At 43.5% G+C, this 22,773-nt stretch overlaps 1 protein-coding gene across 2 annotated transcripts in view; it reads right to left on the bottom strand.

Annotated features, from left to right (window-relative positions):
* The window catches only part of LOC122718400 (hemicentin-2), a 297,858-nt gene that overhangs the window by 229,542 nt on the left and 45,543 nt on the right, over positions 1-22,773 (bottom strand). For both annotated transcript variants that reach the window (XM_043943410.1, XM_043943409.1), the window contains exon 2: positions 1,974-2,018. In XM_043943410.1, coding sequence (XP_043799345.1) covers positions 1,974-2,018 — 45 coding nt within the window. The remainder of the gene's footprint in view (positions 1-1,973; positions 2,019-22,773) is intronic.

Consider the following 22,773-nt stretch of genomic DNA (forward strand, 5'->3'; position numbering starts at 1 on the left):
TGTATGCGGTATCCAACAAGGAGATTCATCTCGAAAATTCTGATTTTAATGAAATTTCCATCCGTTGTTTCGTCTTTTCAAATACAAAATGTGACGACGGTGAAGACAGGATTATCTCGCTTCGTCGCGTCTCATTAACGTATAACATAAACTCGAATCGAGCTCGAACGTATCGTTTATGCACGATGTATCAATCTCTCTATATCGATCTTTCGAAGTGTTTCTCGGGATGTAAATTTTCACCGAAGCAGCCGACGTATCCTCGATCGAACTTTCCTTCCCGTCTTCCCGTTAAATCTCTTCCACTAACCCACGTCGCGTCGTTCCACGTCCACAAATCCTCTCCAAGCCCACTTCGAATGTTCAATTAAGGTGATTCTCCGGTATTACGGAGAATCGAATTCGATTAAAATTAAAATTCGTTAAAATTCTAACGTTTCGGCTGTAATACGCTCTCCGTGAAACGGAAGCGGAAAAATTCACACAGATCGCGGAAGAAACCGAGGCAATTTAACTTTGAGAAAGCGTGTTCTGTGAATGCGACCAAGGCTTTTGACGAAAGCAAGCGTCGTATCGATGGTCAGGAGGAAAGGACTTTACCGCAACTGCTTCCTAACGGAATACATTACTCCTTAATCCGTTTCTGGCGCTCGGATAAAGCGGATAGGAACGAATTCGGTGGCACGTCGCAGCTTTTAACGCTGATCCAAAAACATTTCGATTTATAGAGCGAGAAAACGTGTGTTTTCGAGTTATCCGCCTCTCGAGAAAAACTTTCCACGCTCGTATGTAAAGCAACATTTTCACGAGCGACGTCATCGGTTGGTTGCCTCGATCGATCGAACTTCATCGTACGATTAAACGAGGTGAAACATCGTTTTATAATTTCCATCGGGGGAAAGCGAGCTTCGAACGGTCTCTCTTTTTCGATTCGAAAAATTCTTCTTCCAGTTTCGATGAAACTGGATCCCCGTGTAACGAGTTTAACGCGGAAAAAAGTACACGCGATCCATACATACGTATATATATATAACTAACAATGGCCCGTAAAAGAACGTAAAGCTCGAAACACGTTCCCGCACGCAACACGTGTACCGCGCGCGAACACGGGGGTGGTTTTTCCGAGAGGGAAGAAAAAAATCATTCGTCTTCCTTTTATTCCCGTATTCGTAGGATAGTTTTCGCGCAATAGACCCGCCAGTAACCGAAATTCCACGCTTACTGCGCCACGACCTCTCCGCGAATGTACGATACGATAATAATACGCGGGCCGCGTACGACACGATGTTTACGTTTACGCGTTGCCTCGAATCGATGGAAAGGGCAATGTGGCGCGGAGACGAGAATTTTCAAATTTAGGAAATCGTAAACCACGGAAATTTCGTTATCCAGACGGGGTTATCGCGTCGTGGGCGTTTAAAAGTATCGGGCGGAGGGGGAGGAAGGGAAACGAGTCAACGATTTATGAGGCTGACAGTCGCCCTTTAACATCTTTATTTCACTGCCATTCCCCGGTTGCCGAATATTTATCGGCGGTCCGTCCATTTTTCCGTGTCTCGCGCAGCTACAAAATGCCCTCGTTAATCGAGAGGCTTACGTCAATTACGCTAATGAGCGGCCCGGAACGAGCGCGGACGGCCAACTTACCATTATTCGGAAAATTAACGCTTAAACCGGGCCCCCTCCCGGACGCGCTATGAATCCGTTTAAAGGCACGCTCCGCTTCAATTTTCCGTTTCGAATTCAACTTTGATTACTCGTTTACGCCGAATCGAATTATCCCCTCGTTCACCCTTCCCTCCCTTCCTTTCCCCTCTCTACCTACCATCTACCGAAAACGCGTTTCGAATTATTACGATGTTTTTACGATGCGAGTTTTTGCGAATTTTTGCGAATAAAACTCGTCGATAAAATTTCTAATAATTAAAGAAATTTGATATTTGGGTGATACGGATATGGATGAATCAACTCACCTCCGCTTCTTGGCGTGTCGGTAGGACCGGACCGTTGTCGCAACCCTGAAGCAAAAAGGAAAGAAAGAAAAATTACATGCTTGTTTTATATCAGTTTCCGAGAGAAAACTGATCGCGAACGAGTGAAACAACGAGTGGGAGGAGGAGAATTAAATTATTCTCCGCGCGAGTGGATCCAGAAACGAAAAGATCCACCGAGATCTCTCGATTTCTAACGGTGGAGCGCGCGCCCTCCTTCCTTTCTTCTCCACCCCGTAACATAATAGGTAAATTAATTTTCAGAAATATTCGAAAATTACAGCGAAACTTGGCCGACCGTGGAGAACACTCGAGTAAAATGTACTCGATCGATCCTCGTCCGTAAGCTGATGCGCTCTCGCATTTTAATGAGTCTCATTTTTTTAATAATTAACGACTGTTCCGGCGGGAACCGGATCGCTTTTTCACATCTTCGTTAGAATTAAAATTCCCTCGAATTGAAAAATGGAACGACGATGGAACAAGGATGAATCTTCGAATTACGAGAATTCCTCTCTCTCTCTCTCTCTTTCTCCTCCGTTGAAAAAGGATAAGGGAAAAAAAAATAACTTTTCACGCGATAATAGATCTACTTCCGAAATCACTGAAACAAGAGAACAGATTTATATAGCACGGAAAAAACCAAACCAATTCGACTCCAACTTTATCGCAACTGATCGCTATTTTCGAATCGACGAATTTTTTATTTTGACAGTCCGATGAAAGGCAGAATATACGATAGAAATGAATGAAAGATGCGTATTTCATTCTTCCAAGAAGTAAGACGGACATCTTTTAATATCAGGCTTAGCCGAAAGATATTCGTCGATAATTAAATTCGCTTAAACATCGATCAAGGTAACGACTCCGAGTTATCCGAGAGAAGAAGAGACGAAAGATTTCTATCTATCGATTGCCTGGCATCGATAACAGTAAGAAATAAGAAGCGATAGAAAACTATATTTTTAACGAAATGCACGTCAAATGCACGAAATATCTGTCGCGTAACAAGCGAAATCCAGGTTGCAAACTCGCCAGAAGAAAATCGTAAAGAATTCGGGTTTCGAGGGGGAGAGCGGAAGCGGCGCAAGGTGTTCCAGCTGACTTTTCTCACTGGAATTCTCCGTGTTTCTCGTTCGTCGAACATAAACGGCAAAGTTAACGTACTTACAGTTCCCTATCGGATCCAGATCCCCATCATGTGCGCCGGTTTTATATCACCATCCCGGCCACCCTCTCTCCACGGCCCACCCTCTCACCACCACGACCTTCGCCTGTATAAGCGGCACGTAACTTTCGCATTCAAACTTTATCCCCACGCTACTTTTTGAGCACAACGTCAACTTCGCTGTTCCAACAAACTCGCTGAATTACAAATCGAACGTGGCACCACGCTGTGCTACGAAAGGGGATAAAAGTGACGCGGCGGCGTTCCAACGAACGATGAAACGGGAGAAAAAAGAAGAAGAAGAAGTTAAAAGATGGATGGATGGATGGATGAAAAGAAAGAAAGAAAGAAAGAAAGAGAGGAAAAAGGAATGAGACAAGAGAGAAAAAAAAAAAAAGAGAAGAAGGATACGAGAAACGAGTAGGATAGAAGGTTGGAAAGGAGAAGCAGAAACGAGGGGTATTTCAATCTCGTTCGTTGGCTGTAAGGCACCCCGACGCATCGAGTTCGAAAACTTTCGCTTCTCGTCTGGCTGACTGAGTTTTTCCAAGTGGTATAGAAACCGGATCCTAGTTCAGGGATCGTGCACATTTTCACCGGTTCACCTACACGCGCGCACACCCCTATATCTCTCCCCCTCCCTCCCTCTTTTGCACGCTTGGTCTCGAAAAAACGGGAATAGCCTTCCGCTTGGCAGTTTGTTTAACGAAGCGACCCGGTAACGTGGGTATTCTTTTTTCCCAACAGATAGGAGAGGGGTGAAAACTTTACCCGCTCTTAATTCTGTTTACAGTAGCGACAGAGGCCTCGTCACGAGTTTAGCGAGCGGGATAAATTAACGAGCGTGGCCATAAATTCTCGAATTCTCGAGAATTAAGAAGGGGGTGGTAGTGTCCATGAAATGCATTCGCATCGCCATTGCGAGCACGGCCGTTCAACTTGGTTATCTCGATCGGAAAATGGGACGTAGTCAGATTACATTCCTACCACTGTCAAACCCTGATCACTTTTGACGAGCAACGATCCCCGTTCAAACTCGTCGAACACTCGTCAAGGTATAGAAGAGGTAGAAAAAGGAATGGATCAGTTATCGTCCACCGTTATATACCGTCTATCGTCGGTTTGTACAACGGTGAATAGAGAAGAATAATTACCCTCAGACAGGATCGTTGCAACGCCGCGACTTTTATTATTTTATTGGAGCAAACAGAGAGCGGACGACTTTACACTCGTAATCCTAGGATAGGATAGGATCTATCGTAGGATAGATCGTTTCGAGGAAGGTTCTATAAACGGAGAGTAGGAGGGAGGGAACGATCGAAGTGGCGAGTATTTATCGCGATGCCGGAGGTGGACAGTTACGGAGGACGTCGTAAACTTATCGTTATATAATAAAGCAATGTCTTGGAGCGAGTTCTTTAACGAGGATGTTGCTCGAGGAACGATTTGAAAGCACGGTCTTCTGGAAAAGCCATAAAAGTCGACAAGGAGGACGGGACGATTCGAGGAGAGAGAACTGGAGGAACTCGGGGAAAACTGTCGGGAAGCCGTCGAAGGACGTGTACGAGGACAGTCGATGGCCTCCCGTTTTCTATAGGTGAACACGGTCGCATAGTCGGTGGCTTCTTAGATCGAGTGGGACAATATGTATCGCGCGTATGTATGGGTCGGGTTGTAAGTTGAACAGGGAAGGAAGCGGGTGAGCGAGAAAGATAAGAGGGACGTGGGTAGACTCGCTACTCCACCGATAAGAGATCACACCTAACTTAACCTAGTCTTTACCCTTGGACGAACGACCAAGGGGGCAACCCTTAAGAGCGACGTACTCCGCTGAATGGTTGATATCCCATATTTTCTTCCAGTTTCTTCTTTTTTTTTTAAACCAAACGTGCAATTTCCTATTAAATTTAAATTCGCCGCGGATATTTTGAATATTTTGAAGAAAACTATTGGAAACTTGAGAAAGCTATTTATTCGTGAAACTCGTGAAATTCTTTCTTTCTTTCTTTCGTTTCTTACGATCGATTCGATTCTTCGTGATAAGAGGATAAGAGGAGTGATTCGTGTAAACGATTCTTTAATTGGTTCGAACAACACACGAGAATAATCCGATCGTCAGTCACAAACAACAACAATTGTACACGAACGTATACCGCCGTTTTGCCAGTGACATTCCATACATTTTCCCTTCCTCCTCCGATTGCTAAAAGCGATCGATTTGCATCCGTTTTATTCCATCTCGCTGTCACCGTGCAGATCACGTTTTAAAATTATAAAAACGTGGGTGGAAAAAATAAAAAAAAAAGAGAGAAACGAACGATCTAATTCGAAGTTGAATTGAACAACAGATGAGTGATCGAAACTATTTAGATATATTTCACCGTAATTGTGGCTTAATTCGTTTCCCGACAAATTTGTTTAACCACGATCGGTCGCGAATTCACGTATCGTCCAGCGAGAGAGAAAGAGAGAGAAACAGAGAGAGAGAGAGAGAGAGAGGGAGAAATTGAGAGGCGGAGAGATAGTCTGAATCGAACGTAATTTACAAAACGAACGAATTCGTGGTACCGCGAGGCGAGCGAATCGCAAAAACACAACCCCAAATTATTTTTATTGTATATATATTTAAAATATGTGCGAGGGGAAAAAATACAATTCCTCTTTTGAAACTGCGCGATATACAAAATCAACGTCGAGGGGATGAAGGACAGGAGGATGAATGGAGGGGCAAAAAAAGAAACAGAAAAAAAAAAGGTTAAAAAAAAAAAAAAAGATAGGAAAGGGGGGGAAAAAAAAAGTAGAACGATCGCTGCAAGCTGTTGGCACAAGCCCCATGAACGATGCAACGTATATGCGCGCGCGTATATGTGTATAGATTATCTAAATGGATCGTTCCTATGCGCTGCTACATACGCCCTCGTTCACCCCTGGCTTCTTTTACCTCGTTGCTTTTAATGACGACATTACGAGCCGGCTTCAGAGCTGGCCGTTATTCGCGAATAATTTACGGCAAATATTTATCTAAGATAATTGTTCGTACAAAGTCTGTTCAATTGTACAGCCACCAGCTATCCGGATAACGGGTTTGAGTTCGTTTACATAATAATTATTTGTCGCAAATACGAGGAGGGCGTAACGGTCGATATTTGCTTCGAGTTACTTACTCGAACAAAGTTGTTTTCGCGATAACGATTCCTTTCAATTAAGAATTATTCGCTTATTAAACTACATTACTTTTCATCACGCGCGAATATTTAATACGTGATCTGTAATCGTTTCAATTTCAACGATGCTTCCAACCGTTGAAATAACGCTGAAAATTATTATTAATCATTTCCCGAAAAAAAATGTTTGATTATCGGATCGTGGAAATAAAAACTCGTCGAAATGTTCCGTTCCGTACAGTGACGCAGATTAATCGAATAAAGCTCAGCGCCAAAATTTCCTGAAATTTACGCCTCGCGGTATTCGATGCTATCTCTCAACGACTAGCAGAGAGAGAGAGAGAAAAATGATCCGCTTCGAACGATGAATTATACGAAGGAAACGATAGATCGAGAGAGAATTAATATCTCGTTCCTCTCCGATCTGAAGATCGACGCAAACAAGGTTTTAAAAACAAAGCTTTATTTGCCTATCTAGTACTGAAATTTCCAAATGTAACGCGTCAAACGCAGCTGACCCTTTTAAATTCTCTCTAAAATCGATTTTCCTCCTCTTGACGCGATAACATTATACAAACTACGATCGAATTGATCGATCTTTTATCGAAATAAATAGAGTACAATAGATTAAACGTGAACAAGAATCAAGGGATATTTAGCTTCGATCGAAATCGTAAGATCGTAATTACGAAATCAATTACGGATATCAAAATCACTTTATCGCAATGAATGATAAAATATATGATAAAATATACGATGATACCCTCACCATTTCAATTTTCTAATTCTTCGAAACGACAATTGAAACTTCCCCTCGAAAGCAAGGCTATTCATCACCGCGTATCTACCATTATCATGAACACTTCGATGGACTCTAGGTTATCCGGCGCCAATTTATCACTATATTGGTATCACGGTATCGGCAACGGTAAAAACATGAATTTATCACCAAGAAACCTATTCTTTGCCAAGATATAGACTCCCGTTAAATGATGCTCGAAAACATAATGATGACGAAAACGAGCCAACGACCGCTTGAAATCCGATACATGCTTTTTCTACGCAATGACGTACGCACTGACAGCATTCTATAAATTCCATCCCGCGATATATCAATTAATCTTTATATCGAGATAAAAAAAAAAAAACGTTCGTAGGTTACAAAAAAAGACGTTCCAACCATCCAGCTATACCTACCCTTCGCGATAAAAGCGATTTTTGAACCATTGTCCGAAACGAAACATCAAACAATCAACAAACCCACGTCGCAAAACCGTGTCGTACGAGACACGTCAAACAACCTTTCTCCGTAATTTCATCCCCTCGCTAATCTAGAAAAACGCTCCCCCCTCCTCCTTTCCCTATGTGTCGAGCGACAAACTAACCGACTCTGAAAAATCCCTCGCGGGGCCGTATACCATTTTCCAACTATTTTTCAATCGGCCGAGCGTTGCGCAGCGTTTTCCCTCCGCGGACCAACCGGACAAAGCAGACGTGTTTTACGTGGCCGCGCGGAAAGTAACGATTGTCCGTTCCCGTATTCACCAATTTTAACGTTCCGCGTGACCCACCAGCCAACAGCCGCGTTGTGTATCATGGCTCGCGTGCAAGGCGCCCAACGAAACTGGCTCTCGTTGCATCGTCGAAAACACGAAAATTCGTTCGAAAATATCCGTGACGCTTTGCGCCGAACGCCGCCGTTTTCCAGCGATAAGCGTGGACGAATCGCCTTGGTCAGAAGCAACACGCACACGCGTCGTCAGGCAACGTCGAGTTGACCCCGCCACGCGAATGAGTGTGATGAAATCGTGATGAACAAACAAGAAAAAAAAGGAGGAGAGAGAAAGAGAGAGGATTAGAGGAGAGTGAGATAAGAGGAAAAGATGAGAGAAAAAGTTGGAGAGGAAAGACGCATCGTTTAGAGGAACAGGATGGAACAGGATACTCGTGATACGAGTAAACGTTATAGACGAAGGTTGTTCGTTGCGCGAGATAAACTTAGGTTGATATAAATAAGGGAGAAGAGGAATTTAAATTCTTTCGCAAATTTTTATAATGATAAGGTTTTCGGGATTAAAATTTGGGTAAAAATAAATCTTTGATTTCTTTTTTTCTTCTGATACAATTTAAAGTATACGCGATAAATTGTGATACGTTGATTGATGCTAAATTAAACAAAGAAGAAAACAAAAAATTATAATTGTAATGGAAATTATTATGGAATGATGAAAAGGAGAGGAGAGGGAAGGAAAGCAATTTAAGGAAATAAATAGTACGAGAAAAGAAAGGGAAGAAAAGAAGTTGTTGTTGAATAATACGTACTTTTCTCCCACTTCTTCTTTCAAGCTCTAAACAAAAATGAGTTAACGCTTATCTTATTATATCAACGTAGAATTTTTATACTCTGTCCTTTCTCTCTCTCTCTCTCTCTTTTCCTTTCACGTACGCGTAAATAATTAAATCAAGACTAATCGCTATAATATCGTTACTAATTAAAACGAAATAAATTCAGAGATATCATATCACTCCTAGATACTATTTCTTACGATATTCGTTTATCAAAAAATGAACGAGAAGATTTATAAAAAAAAAAAATTAATCCATCCTGATACGAGGGGACGAACGACCACATTGGATCGTACTAAAAATTAAATCGACGCTTAAAACAAAGCACGCCCGCGGATATCGCTGCTAATGAATATGCAAAAGGGGCGCAGGCTTTTCATAAGCATTCCAGGATTTCAAACGAAACGCGGCCCAGTTTGGTCCGCTTGCACGCGATAGTAAATCGTTAAACTAAAATTTAATCTCCCGATACACGTGCCCTTTCCTCCTTTCCTGCGGATAGCACGCGGCAAAATCTCAATGAAACCGCCCGCCGCGTACGTCGTCTAAAGAAAAATTTATAGCGGCAACTGGCGATGCATCCTGTTCACGGAATTTAATCGCCAATTCCCGATGAGCCATCCATCCGAGAGCCATCACCATCCTATTTAAACTGAACGACGAAAACTGCTCGATTTAAATTCGTGAAAAATCGGGCAATCGAGCAATGAGCGTTTTGCCACGAGGGAAAAAGGGGAGAAAAAGAGGAATCGAAGCAAGAAAACCGTGTCGTTCCTTTTATGATAGAAAAATATATAAATCTATTCATTCGTAGAATCTATAGATAACTGATTCGAAACTTAAAATCGAATCGTATAGTGGATCACGCTTTTAAAATTAAGCAACATTTCTGTATCTACATTTCTACATTCCTATATATTAAAATTAAAAAAAACTTGACGTACATAATATTCGTGGATGAAGATAATACGAATGAAAATCGTATCTGATTCAAAAGAAATTACGATAATATAAAAAAAAAATTGAAATATCTCCCGCAACATGTCCTCGATCTCGGAAAAACGTATGGAGAGGGGGAGCAAAAGTCATAGGCAAAAAGTGGAAGGAATGGATACTGGCAGTGGGCGATCGGTGAAAGGGAAGGAAAAGCCCGGTTGTCGGCAACCGCGTCACTCGATCAAACGGAAAAACGTTGGGAAGAAAGGAAGACACGCTCTCCCTATACTACCGTCGGACGGTAGAGAAAATTTTTTTTCCGCCCGGAACGCATCGTTTCCACGACGAGTTCTATTCTTAAGTTGGGCGGGAATGTGAAATCGCGTTACGCTGCAAAACTTTGCCGCTGCAACAGGATTACCGCTAGCCTCTTTTCTCGGCCGGCCGAGTCGAAAGCTGCGCTAGACGAACGGAATATAAACGAGGGAAACCCGAAGACGAAACCCGGATCGATCGCGCGCACGTGATAAGGCGGGGCGAAGACGCAACGAGACAGCTTCGTTGGGGGTTGTTCGAGGCCCGAGAACACGTGCGGAACATTTCAAACGGCGATTTCGATATCGGGGATCTTGCGGAAAAATTCGATACGAGTCGGCGGGGCTATCCTTCCTCTCCAGACGCTCCAGACGTACACCTATACGTGGTCCACACGCGTAACACGCGGATCGAATCGTGACATTATCGAGGACATCGGGGATTCTTTCTACGATCCACCTCTTCGACCATCAATTTTTGATCGGTATCGGCGTATTAATCAACGACGGTTTCGACGGAAGTTCGGGGAGAATAAAGATTATCCGATGCGAATTTTGAAAGCTCGAGGAGGGGATGTGACGTAGAAAGAGAGGAGGGACGAAGGAGGAGCAGAAGAGGATCGAAGAGGGATTAATATCACGCATCGTTTAGATCGTATTTTCTGGAAATAAGTGGAACGTACGGCCCGTGTCCATTTCGACCTATCTCTACCGACCACCTTCCTCTCTTCTTCCGTTCGTTCACCTCCTCCGCTATATACATTCCTGTATAGCAACCCAGCCGCGAACAAAGCAACGCCGCAATATCGTACGTGATTTAAGAAAAGTTTTCTTCGAAATTGTTCGTGTTATAACCTTTTGGAGTGGTTCCAACGGAGAACAGAATGCCTAAGATAAGAATTTTCCCTCGCGGCTTCTCGCTGACACGACGCGGCCGATATCCAGAACGGAGAAGGGAAAAGGAGAACAACGAAATCGAATCGCTCGCTCGTGATAAAGAAAGCAAAGAAGGTCGTTAATTAAACGAGTGTGCGACACGTATAATACACGTGTATTCGATTTTTCTCCAGGCGATAACGAAACTGAAAATTTCGACCTAGTGCCTAGTCTCTTTCTTTTTCCCTCTCTCTTTCTCTATCTTATCGCCGTGTTAACATCCCGTGTCAACCGATGTTTTCCAATCAAGAAGAAAAAGAATTTAGTTTTCGGAACCGGCAAAACGCTTCGGCAAAAAATTGTAGGAATTTTAATTGCAGAAACAAAGAGGAATTTCATCCCGGAATCTATTTATTTGCAAAATTCTCGTTACCAAGCGTTTCCTTACCGGTTTCCTATTATTGTTCCAATGCGATACAAAGGGAAAAAATTAATTTCTTCCCGAAGAGAGGCGGTGTTTTAAATGTTTTAAAACCATCACCCGTCGACAAACGGGTGTGAAGCAAAAGTCATCGCAGAGACACCACCCGTTGGAGAGTAACGCGTTAATTAATGATTCCAATCTCATTTATCATTACAGCTAGGTCGGTGAAACGAGGAACCGTCTGGAATTATATAGCGCTTCCTACCTCTTCCTCCTTTCTCTCTCTCTCTCTCTCTCTCTTCCACCCATTCTCTCCCCTACTCGACACCACCAGATACAGACACCCGCACCATCCTTTCTTTCTCCCACCTTTCTTTAATTAAATAACTTCAAGACACTATCCGTTACTTCATCTACCCACTCTCGTCTGTTCACCCGCCACCAATCTACTTTTCAGATCTGAACACGGGATACCCATTAAGACGAATTCACGGAATTCGATATTTCCGATATCCGGTTGCTTATCCCCCTAAAACCACCTCTTGTTTCCTCTTGTTCCTCGAATTTTCGCGAGAGCGAAACCAACCTCCCGTTTCCTTCAATTTCTTCCGGCAAAAGGAAAAGCAGACCAGACACGCGGTGTTCGAATTTATTTCTTAACTCGAAACTCCTCTAAAAAATCCATCGATCGATCCTCGAACGCGACACATTCACACGTGGCGAATACGGCAAACATACTCGACGCACGAGTTTTTCATTTATCGCGATGCCACCAGCCAATTGTTTTCCTACGGCCTTCGCCCTCCTCCTCCTCCTCCGGATGGACCGTGTATACGCCACGATATGTTCGATATTCCGGAAAGGAGATTCGGAATCACGATGAAACGTGACGGATGAGAGGAAGGAAGGAAGAAACGAAGAGGGGGGAGGAATCGAGAGGAAGCCCATTGTCGGTGGTATATCGCCGGAGCTGTCTTGTCAGCCCATCCATTATTCAAGTCGCGCGACTTACCAGGCTGCGCTGTGCCATCCAATGCCATACACGCGAGTTCTCATTAATTCTTCTTTATACGTTTGCTTAATACCGCCAATCCTTTCGCCTCGTTCGCGTCGCGCCCCGTTCAACTTTCGTTCGACACGTGTCAACGCAACAGCGGAAGAACCGTCCGATATCGATCTCTCGCGCAATGTTTCAAAGTGGACGTGACTTTGTCACGTTCGTATAATTATAGGAATTTTTCCTATACGCGTTTCACGCGTGACGGATGACTAAAATATTGAATTAATAAAGAGGATACAAATTTTTTAACCCTTTGCTCTCAGCGGTGACATCACTGGGATTGTTGCGGCAACAATATTTATTTATGTTTGATTTTTTTAGAATGTTCGTAAATAGATTCCTAAGCTTTTTATGTATAATCTTATTATACATAATTAATGTATAAGTAATTATAAGTATAAAATTAATTACAATTATAAAATTAATTAATTTATTGTAGTTTTTTATTAATTATTAAAGTAATTAATTATAAGTATAAAATTATAAGTATAAAATTATAAGTAATGTATAAGTAATTATCTTATGGTAATCTTATGAGACCACCGAAGGCGCGGATCCGAGTCTGGAGTTACTTCGACCGAGTGAAATAAGCCTGAAGTGCAAAGAGTAACATTAATAACAATTAATAACATCAAAAAATCCGATACATTCGATTCGACTTCGATAGTTCGACGGTTGTCATATTTAACCTATTTCAAGCGATTAAAGAAAAAAAAGTTGAACAATTATTCCATCCCGTGGATGTACAAATGATATATTATCTTAACTAATAGCAAGGGAAGTCCCCGAACAACACTCCCAGTTCTTTCTTCAATCCAATTACTTCAGTCTAATTAAACGCGATGATCGGAGAGTGAAACATACGTTGAAAAATCCGCTCGATAAACCGGATAAACAACCTCGAAGCGAATCAATTTCACGGATCCCCCTCCTCCTCCCCCGTTAGAAGGCCAAAATTCGGTCGCAGCTCTTCGCGCACCGGAGATTCCATGCCGCCGAAGTTGCGTCGGACCGCATACTTTCACCCGAGACAGGAATTTTGAAAGGCGACGACGCCACGATGCGGCGCCCATCCTCTCGCCCTAGCTCGCGCGCGAACGCCACGACTGCAACGCGCGATGCTCGCCAGCAACATCGTATCGACGATCGAGGGAGAGAGGGAGGGGGTGATAGGCGCGTATGGACATCGAGTTGCATAACCACAATCGAGATTTCCAAGCGTCCGCATCGATGCGGAGGACCGCGGATCTTGTGAATTTCCGCGCGATCGGCATTCGAAACGAGAGAATATCATATTTTAGTTCCTACCCCGATTCGCTGATTCAGCTATCGTCTACATACGCGTGCACGTGTACATTTAACACGTGTACATTTTACATGTGAATTCTAGTGCTACGCCCAAAAAGTAAAAGAATTGGGAATTGGGAGTATGGTCGATAAATTATTAAAGGGGAAGGTATTTGATTCGTTAATATCTTCGAGTTGAGTCGCAATTAATAAATGATGGCAGTTTCTTCTATCTTCTAAAGCTACATCTCGTCCCGTTGTGCAACCCTCTTCCATCCATCGTCTTAATTACCGGCCTGTCTCGCCTCGCCACGCTCCCCCTCGCGAGAAGTAGATCGCGCGTATATTAACGTGTGGCTGTAGTAAAATTGGTTTTTAAGAAGAAGAGTAAAGGCTGTCGTGGAAACGATCCGCGTTAAGGTTTTGAACAGGCCCTTGAACATGCAGCTTCGATTTCGGTAAAAAAAGAAAAAAAAGTAGAAAAAGGCGGCTCTGTATCTCTTCGACTTGGTATCGACTTGGAACCTTTTCGCGTAATTATTTCGCTACGACGTCGTACGGCTTCTTTTATATCATCGAGGTTCTTTCATTTTCGAGAGGTCTTTTGATCGGTATCGATAACACACACGAGGAGCAATTAGGTTAAATCGATCCATTAGGAAGTAATTAAAGCTCGCCCTCGTGGGTGAAAAGTGAATGCAGAGATGCTTTCTCCGATTCGTACGATGATTAAAATTCAAAAGGAGAGGAGGAGAAGAATTGTTAAAATATTACGACGAATGATTTGCACGAATTTTAACTTACGATTCTTGTCCTATTTTCTAACAATTATCGAATCTTTTCCATTAGAAAGAAAGAGAAGTTGATCGCGTTACTTATGTTCTTCACCATCTTCTTATTTCCTGCTCGCCGTTGACGATATATCAAACGCAAAAAAGTTCGTGACAAGCTGAAAGGGGAATCGCATTTCCGTCGACAATAGACGCGCCGAACGCGATTCATTTCTCCATCAATATGATCGGATAGTTGATCCTGATGGATGATCAACATCCGTCACTCCTCTCGGTTCCCTATACTTGATTCACTTTCCGCCTCCGGTCGACCAAGAAATGCAAATTTGTCAATGATACGACACCGACAGATTCCTCCACCACCGCCACCCTCCTGCCCCTATTGTCCCGAAAACGTGTTGTTCCGTTCCGCAAAAAATCCCTCCCCCTCCCTGCACAACGCGCCGCGTTGAACGGCGGCGGCCAACTCGACACAAAATGCATAATTTATTCGGCAAATCGGAATAATCGGGCGCGAAACGCGGGCGCCATCTTCCTTTTAACTCGTACGATAATTCCAGTAATGAAAAAGAGGAGATGGACGGTTTGGTCGAACGGCGTTATTATAACAGCGGCGATCAACCCTGGCCCCCGATTCCCGCCGCTCTTTTTAATATTAATTCAACGAGCGGCGCGCTAATTTGTTCCCACGAGGCTTTGATCGTCGCTCGCAAATGACCAGCCACGCCAAGCCACGCCACGCGTGTGCCTATTACACACCTGCGCGAATCGTGCGTATACACGGCGCGTCCACCACTACGCTTTTGCCGTCACCCGTTGCAACCGTTACTTTTCGCTCAATGCGCATCCGTCCTTCGATAAATTCCACTCCGATGGAACGCACGGAGAATTCGCCACGTGCGCGTCGTTCCTTCGGATCCTCCTTCCTTCCTTCCTTCCTCCTTCCTTCTCCCCGTCTCTCATTATTATAACTGGGGAGGAGAGCACGTTAAAACGCTTTCCCACTTAATTCCTTACGTACGTAGCTCGCGGATGGAAATTTCTTAATTAACGATTAGTAATTGGGACCCACTTCTTCGGCCGATCTTCTCTCGTCAATTTTTCTCCCCGGCTTAATTAACTTTCCCTTCGACTCCCTCTTCCTCGATTGGAAGAATAAGGGAGGAGGGGGCGCGATAGACGGAGAAGGGGTCGTTTTTCGGTACGCTTTCGACGCGTAGCAAACCTGGAGAGAGAGAGAGAGAGAGAGAGAGAGAGAGAGAGAGAGATCGCGCGTGCTTAAAACTTGAAATACGTTGATTCTAAGTTGGCTGGCGTTGCCACTTCGCCGCTTCGCATAAGCTGGCATAAGCTAAACTTCGAGGGCAAATATGAGCGCGGCGATATAATCGAGAGTGCGGAGGTCGAAGGTGAGGGGAAGATGGCCATGGGGGGAAGGGGACGTTGGAACGATACGTTACTTCGTTACGAGTTACGTCATAGCTTGCGTAACACGGCTAATCGCTTCCAGGTTTACGCGCTTATTACGAGGGTAGAGCGGGCAGCTCGTGAGGGTGAATCGATGTAAAGCTCGGACTACGCCAACCGATAAATCAGTTCACTAAATTGAAGCGCGTGTTACGTAAAATATCGACGAGAGGGGTCGAACCGTAATCCACGTTTCCATTCACCAAGAAATCGATACGCGCTCTCCTTTCTCCGACCGACTGTGGATCATCGACCATTGTGATCGAAGATTTTCCGCTGTGGAGATAAAAGAAAAGGAAAGGAAAGGAAAGGAAAGGAAAGGAGGGAAAAAGAAAAAAGAAAAATCGCGCGAACATAATTTTGACCGTGAACTTGCCTCCGCAAAGTTGTGACCACAAATTTGCGAACTTTCTGATATAATCTGGTACAGAGTTCGCAAGAGGGAGAAAAACCATTTCGTCATAATCCTTTACTGCGTCGTTAAGCTTCCCTTTCTAAAGAACGCTCGTCCCAAAAGCCGTCGAGTCATTCAGTTTTCTCATTAAATCGTGTTAACCTTAAAGTACACCCTTCTTCAGCTTGTCTTAATTACCAGAACTCGTTTCTTGTTTCTTTCCCCGCTTTAATATCGTCAAACGTCTCCGTGCGCGCGAATCTATTCTTTCAACGTAGGTAAACGTAGGAACCAACTTGCAAACTTTCGTTTTTCGCGAACAACGATTAAACGATAATTAAGTGAACCACCAGAATCGCCAGATAATTATAAAGAACGAAGTCTTTAACGTCTTCTTTTTATATGGAATTTTGCTCGAAAAATTCGTCACGGGTATACATAAACTATGCAAAAGATAACAGGAAAACGTTTCATCGTTCGTCGTGAAACTTTTACGATCCGTGATGTAACACGATAAACTGTTTGTTAAATAACAAACGAGAAAAACACCTACACCATTCGCGACCTGTCGCGATTCCAAAATTCCTTATTCGTGTCATTCCACGATAAAAAAAAAGTTCGTCGATCTTTCGTGCCACTACAATCTCTCGAAAAACCTAAGAAGCGCTAAAGCTCGAATGCAACAGGCTTGAAAACACCTCGAAAGGCTCGATTAACAACTCGAAGAATCATCGTTTCGCGCATTCGGTTCCATCAGATTCGAGGGATCTCGCGTCCACGCGATTACCGACCAAACATCCTCTGTCTCTCCCTCCCTCCCTCCCTCCCTCCCTCTCTCTCTGGCCGGTGAATCCACGGGGTTATTCGCGATAATGGCGCGTCGTAACGATATTTCACGGCGACCCTATATCAAGCGAAACTGCATATGCAAGTACGATCGTAGATAACGAGCCGCGGCTTTGTCCAGACCCTGTCACGCGTGCGCCTCTGATTTTGAGAAGCGTGTGAACGCCGGAAATTACGTGGACCCGGTTGTATACGCGACGTCGATCTCACGAGACCGATAAGCCGTTTTTCACGGGTGCGCCGCCTTCAATCTAAATTACAGACAACTCTCTCTCTCTCCGGTATCGATCCGCTCGGTGGCCTAACCCTACCCCCCTCCCTCCCCGCGGAACCCATCGAATACGATTCCGCGGCGCACCAGTTAACCCAGTTTCATTAAATTTCGCGCCAACCCTGTCATCCAGCTCTAATCAAGCCCGGTGTTGTTGCGAGCGACAACGAAAGCGCGATAGTTGCGAGCGAAAAGCCGGGCGGAGGGAGAGAGAGGAGTTCGGTTACGAGTTAATTCGTGACGCGTCAGTTTCAGCGATTACGGGGCATGGATGATTCTCGTGGCAAACAAAAATTTCGGCCTCGAAGCATCGATTCGAGGAATTCCACGCGATCGATCGTGGCGAATGACGTATCCGGTCATAGGAATGGAATTTCACGAAAGATTTTCACGAATATAATCGGAATAGTGAAATTGCACGAAGAGTGGCTCTTCCTTAACGAGAGACGAATGTATTCGTTCGTATATCCTTTGACAGGATGTAATCCCAAATCAGTGAAATTATTTTATAAAAATATATTATTTTATAAAAATCACGTTTAATAAAATGTAAATATTTTATTTTTTTAAGATATATAAAATTCGACGAAAATATCGGTGAAATATTGATGAAATATTATGAATTTTATTTTTTCAATACGTTGTTCGTATTATATTGAAACTCGTTCGTTATAAAATTTTTTACGAATAATTAAAAAAAAAAAAAATAGCGATCTTCCAAGATCTACAACGTTGCAACGTTGAATTGAAAAATCACTACGATGATAAACCTTATTTCTGGAAAACGTGTTGCACACGTATAATTTGTAACATCGAGGATACGACTCGTGAATATTTCTAACTAGCAACAATGTATACCTTCTATCTCTTCTAACCACCATTGCACGATATATCATCTACATAATTTCACTCTTACTTTTTATTATTGCTCCTATTATTGCTCTCGGCCCCTAAGAGTCCCCTAAGAGTCAAGTGTTCAAAAATCGTCGATTAAACGCGAATTGATAACGAATTTATAATACGTAATACGTGGAAGAACGTGCTATCCTCTGGTTAGAGAGGCGCAATAGCGACGCCGCTTGTTGTTGCTAAAATGGCTTAAGCCGGCGTTAATTAAGGGAGGCTTTGGCTCGTACCGACTATAATCACCCGCGGCAGGCGTCGCCATGGTGACTGCAGAATGCGTAGGAAATGGGGACGGGGATGAGAAAACGAATCAACTCCAGAAATGGATAGCGTTGCTCGCAACTGTTTTTGCCCGACCGTTACGGCCGCAGAGACCGTATTGGTCATTCGTTAGTTGCTTCCAAGTCATCCATTCCGCGACACGATACGAACCAGACCCCCCCCTCCCTCCGGCGTATAACTTACAAGCTTTGGAAGCTCGAGAAATTAAATCTTGCCAAGTTTCGTCGAATCGAGGAAGAAATCTCCCAAGGTAGGAATTTAAAATGCAACGCAAGTTTAAAGAGGAATCGAATTCCTCGCGTCTTGATCTGAATATAAATACTTGAAATTACGGGAAATTGTATTACGTATGCATGCCTTTACAATTAAAGAACTGTCGTCGGAGCTAACTAATCGTTGGACGAGTTTAAAAGTACCGAGTTTCCTTGAAACTTTCCACCGTCGCAAACAATCAAACGTTCGCAACGTATTTAACTACCGAGCTGAATGTACTTTGTATACTAAGGAGTAAAAGTTAAAGATTAATGAATGCGTAGTAAAAAAAAGAAGAAAGCTGAAAGCTTCTCGGAATTGCGAAAAATAAACCACGATACCCCGATCTTCGATGCCGACATCTTTTCAAATTGAACAGAACGACTGTATAATCTTGATCATCTTGGGGATGGTATCGAGAAGAAAAGCGCCATTTTACACAAATTAAACGCGAAATTCAACACGAAATTGAATACAAGCGCGATAATCGTTCGAAACAAAATTAATTCATCTCCCGATGAATCGTGCATCGAATACAAATCTATCTTGCGCGCGTTTGGTGAGACGAAATTCGCCGTGTCATCGTATAAATCGGGAAATCGGATTGCGAAACACGGTCTCCTAAAATAAGACGTTATAACGGTGCATACGTGTAACTCGATTATCAAGAGAACTGGAGATTGGTAAAACCGATTTAACGCCGATAAACGCGAGTAATTAGTCGAAGCAACTTACATAAGTTCGAAGTTACGATTATATTCCACGGATTCTCAATCAAGATTCCAAACCTCGAATATCTACAACTTGGATATCTAGAAATTCTCTCTCTCTCTCTCTCTTAAAATTAAATTTAACCCTTAAATACGACATCGTTTTCTTTCTTACCTTCTCTCTCTCTCTCTTTCTAGCTGCGTAATAAAATTTCAAAAGAAAAAGAGAGAGAGAGAGAGAGAGAGAAAAATTAGGAAATCCGCCACAGAATCGGGATGGAAATTTAACTTTCCTAATTGAATTCTCTCGGTTTCGAGGTTGAACGGGTCGGTTCGACGATATTATCCCTAGCCGGCTGTCAACGCGAGCACGTCCCCAGAAACCAATATGCGCTTGAAATGCAAATAATGGCTGTCATCCCAACAGAGCTCGACGAGACACGAAAAACTCATTCTTGATCGTCCCGAAATAATTGAGCATCGGTTGACATTATCGGGCAGCCGTTAGAACGGAGAGGATCGAATGGTGGATGGTTACACGGAGGGAAGCCGATTAATGCAAATGTCTAACCTATTGTGGTGTATGGCATAGGCCGAACTAACCGGGGAGAATGATCGGTGGTGTAGTAGGGAACAGATAGAGTACACTAGACAGGGTTAGAAAGGGAAGAGAGACGGAAGACGTGGAATAACACAAGTGGAGGAGAGAGAGAGAGAGAGGGTTGAAACTGATGACAGAGAAAGAGGGGGGGAGAGAGGAGAACTGGAGAGGGTCTATTCTGAATTACCCTGGACCAAACTGGACTTGCTCCACGACGGCTCGACCGCAACGCTTCAATTTAGAATGCTAATCAGCCAACCTGCTCCTCGATCCCCTTCTCGCCGCTCTCTCATTTCCACTACCCCATATATATATATATATATACATATACACGTGTATCCATCCCTTAATTCCTCGCTAGTTTTGGAATTGTGCACCATCTTTAACCGAAACCCAGTATGTCAATGTCTATCGTTCAAGAAGGCCGGTCTCATCCCCGTCCAGGGATTCCTCTTCCTCCTCCTCTTCCTCCTCCTTCACGACGATGGAGGAAAGATGGAAGAGAGAGAGATGCAATGGAAGGAGGAGGGGGATAAAGAGAAATCCTTGCATGATTGAGAATGCGAGTTTCCTTTGATCCTGTGACGGAAGGGCGAGTACCATCGAGCTTCGTCTCGAGGATCATTCGGTTATGGCCGAGTTCCTGGCGCAGGCCGATCCTCTCAAGCGCAAAAAGATGTTTTTGGAATGATGCGCTCTCCGCTACTATGGATGCACCTTTACGAGAGAGACACCGTTCGCGTAAACGATCGAAAATTGAATCTCTCGACGATCGTGACGATGGTTCCTCGAGCGGAAGGATAAGTCGAACGATCTCGTCCATACGACGTAAGGAACGCGAAGGAAAAAAGTTTATCTCCTTCGTGACATTGTCGGTGGAGATGAAATATATGAGAGTAAATGTCGGATGATTTATTTGGTTCTTGCGAGGCGAGAAGGGAGGGAAAGTTGAAGTTATATTCAACTTGAGATAATTTTAATTCCATTCTCTCCTTCTTTTTTTTTTTTTTCCAATTTTTGGCAAAGCTCGGTTGACGTATCTGGCTGTGACGAGTCAGTGGCACGGAAGAAGAAGAAGCGTAAAAAAGCCGCGTACAAAAATCCGTACGATTAATTCTGTCTCCTTAATCGTCCCATCTCTTTTCTTACTCCTCATCCTTCTTTCTCCACGGCGGTTTCCTGTTCCTTGCTAGAGACACGATCAATGGATATCTCCATGCTTCAACTGTTTGAGAAACGGCGAGCGGAAGACGGAATTTCGATTAAACATTTATCTGTGCGGAAAAGTTGGCGTTAAGATGGCTTCCGTAACCAAGTCTAAAGTCACTGAATCATTTATTAATTCCGATAGAAACGATAGAAACGTCTCTCGGAAGGGAATCGAAGCTCGTGTCACTATGGTATACCCCTCTGTAAATTGATAGACTCGTTAATTATCTGATAACGACGATTCCACTCCCCCGATCACTCGAAAGATTCCATGGGCGGCGAACAACGCGGGAGCGCAACAACAAAGCGAATAATTAATGCAACGAACGCGCCCGGTACAACTCTTGTACCGGTCTAATTTGCATATACAAGACAGACGCACGCTGTAACGTATCAACTTTGATTAACAAAGTCGACGTCCAAACGTGACGAGAACGGGTTCACAAAAGAATGCGATTAATTAAGAGAGTAGAATCGCAGGAGGAGGAGGAGGAGAGGGGAAAAACCTAGTTTTTTTTTTTTTTTTAACGAAAATTCGCGCCAGCTTTGATTAAGCCTGGTATCCCGTTCGATTTTCACGGGTACATACGAGCGAAGAGTTAACGAAGTAATTTATGATTTTGTCGGAACGTTTATGGCGTTCCCGGAATGGAACGTACGGATTTACCGTGACCACAAAAGCGCGATGCATCGTTTCCAAACAGCCACGATATTACGCGTAACGAACGTTGCATAATACGCGATGTCGTACACCGGTGGAAAGCGTAAGCAAAAAAACCGGATAGTCCAATCCATAATCCGTTTCTCCGCGCACAAAAATACTTACTTTCCTATCGTAAAAAATCTTTTAAAACGATCCCTACTGATAATTATCGATCGATTATTCGATGAACGAAATTATTTTCAAGCGACTCTTCGAACGGAACAACCGCAGCAGCTCGACGAGAGACACGTTTCTAATTTGCAGGGTTTAATGATTCCATTCGTATATAATAACAGACTACAATTCGGTAAATTCATACCGAGCTGCTCCACTTTACATCACACGTTTCACACGCGAACAAAGAGTATTTGGATTTGGAAAATTTCGTTACTCATCAATACATGGCCGCTGTTCACCGTGGCATGGTGTTAACTCTGCAAGGACTGTTATGGGGGCGCGAAACATCGTCATTTGATCGGGATAAAATCGTGCTATCCTCTCTCTCTCCCCCTCTCCATCCATTTCTGTTGGAAAATACGAGCATACACACAGGTGAATCGGCGTATAATTAAAATTTAATCGCGCAACCTCGAAACGAACGGAGGGTGACGGGCGCTTGTTGCGCGAGCATACAATTTGCACGATCGACAGGTGGCGATGACTATTTCAAATCTGGCAACGGAACCACCGTGATTGCAAACATGGTCACGTTCTTGCCTCGAGCTATATATCAATCTGGAAAGACGTGCTAATCACGACCCGTCCTCGTTCGCGA

This window comes from Apis laboriosa, unplaced genomic scaffold (assembly GCF_014066325.1).
Source record: "Apis laboriosa isolate Shangri-la unplaced genomic scaffold, ASM1406632v1 scaffold63_cov154, whole genome shotgun sequence".
Lineage (NCBI taxonomy): Eukaryota > Metazoa > Arthropoda > Insecta > Hymenoptera > Apidae > Apis > Apis laboriosa.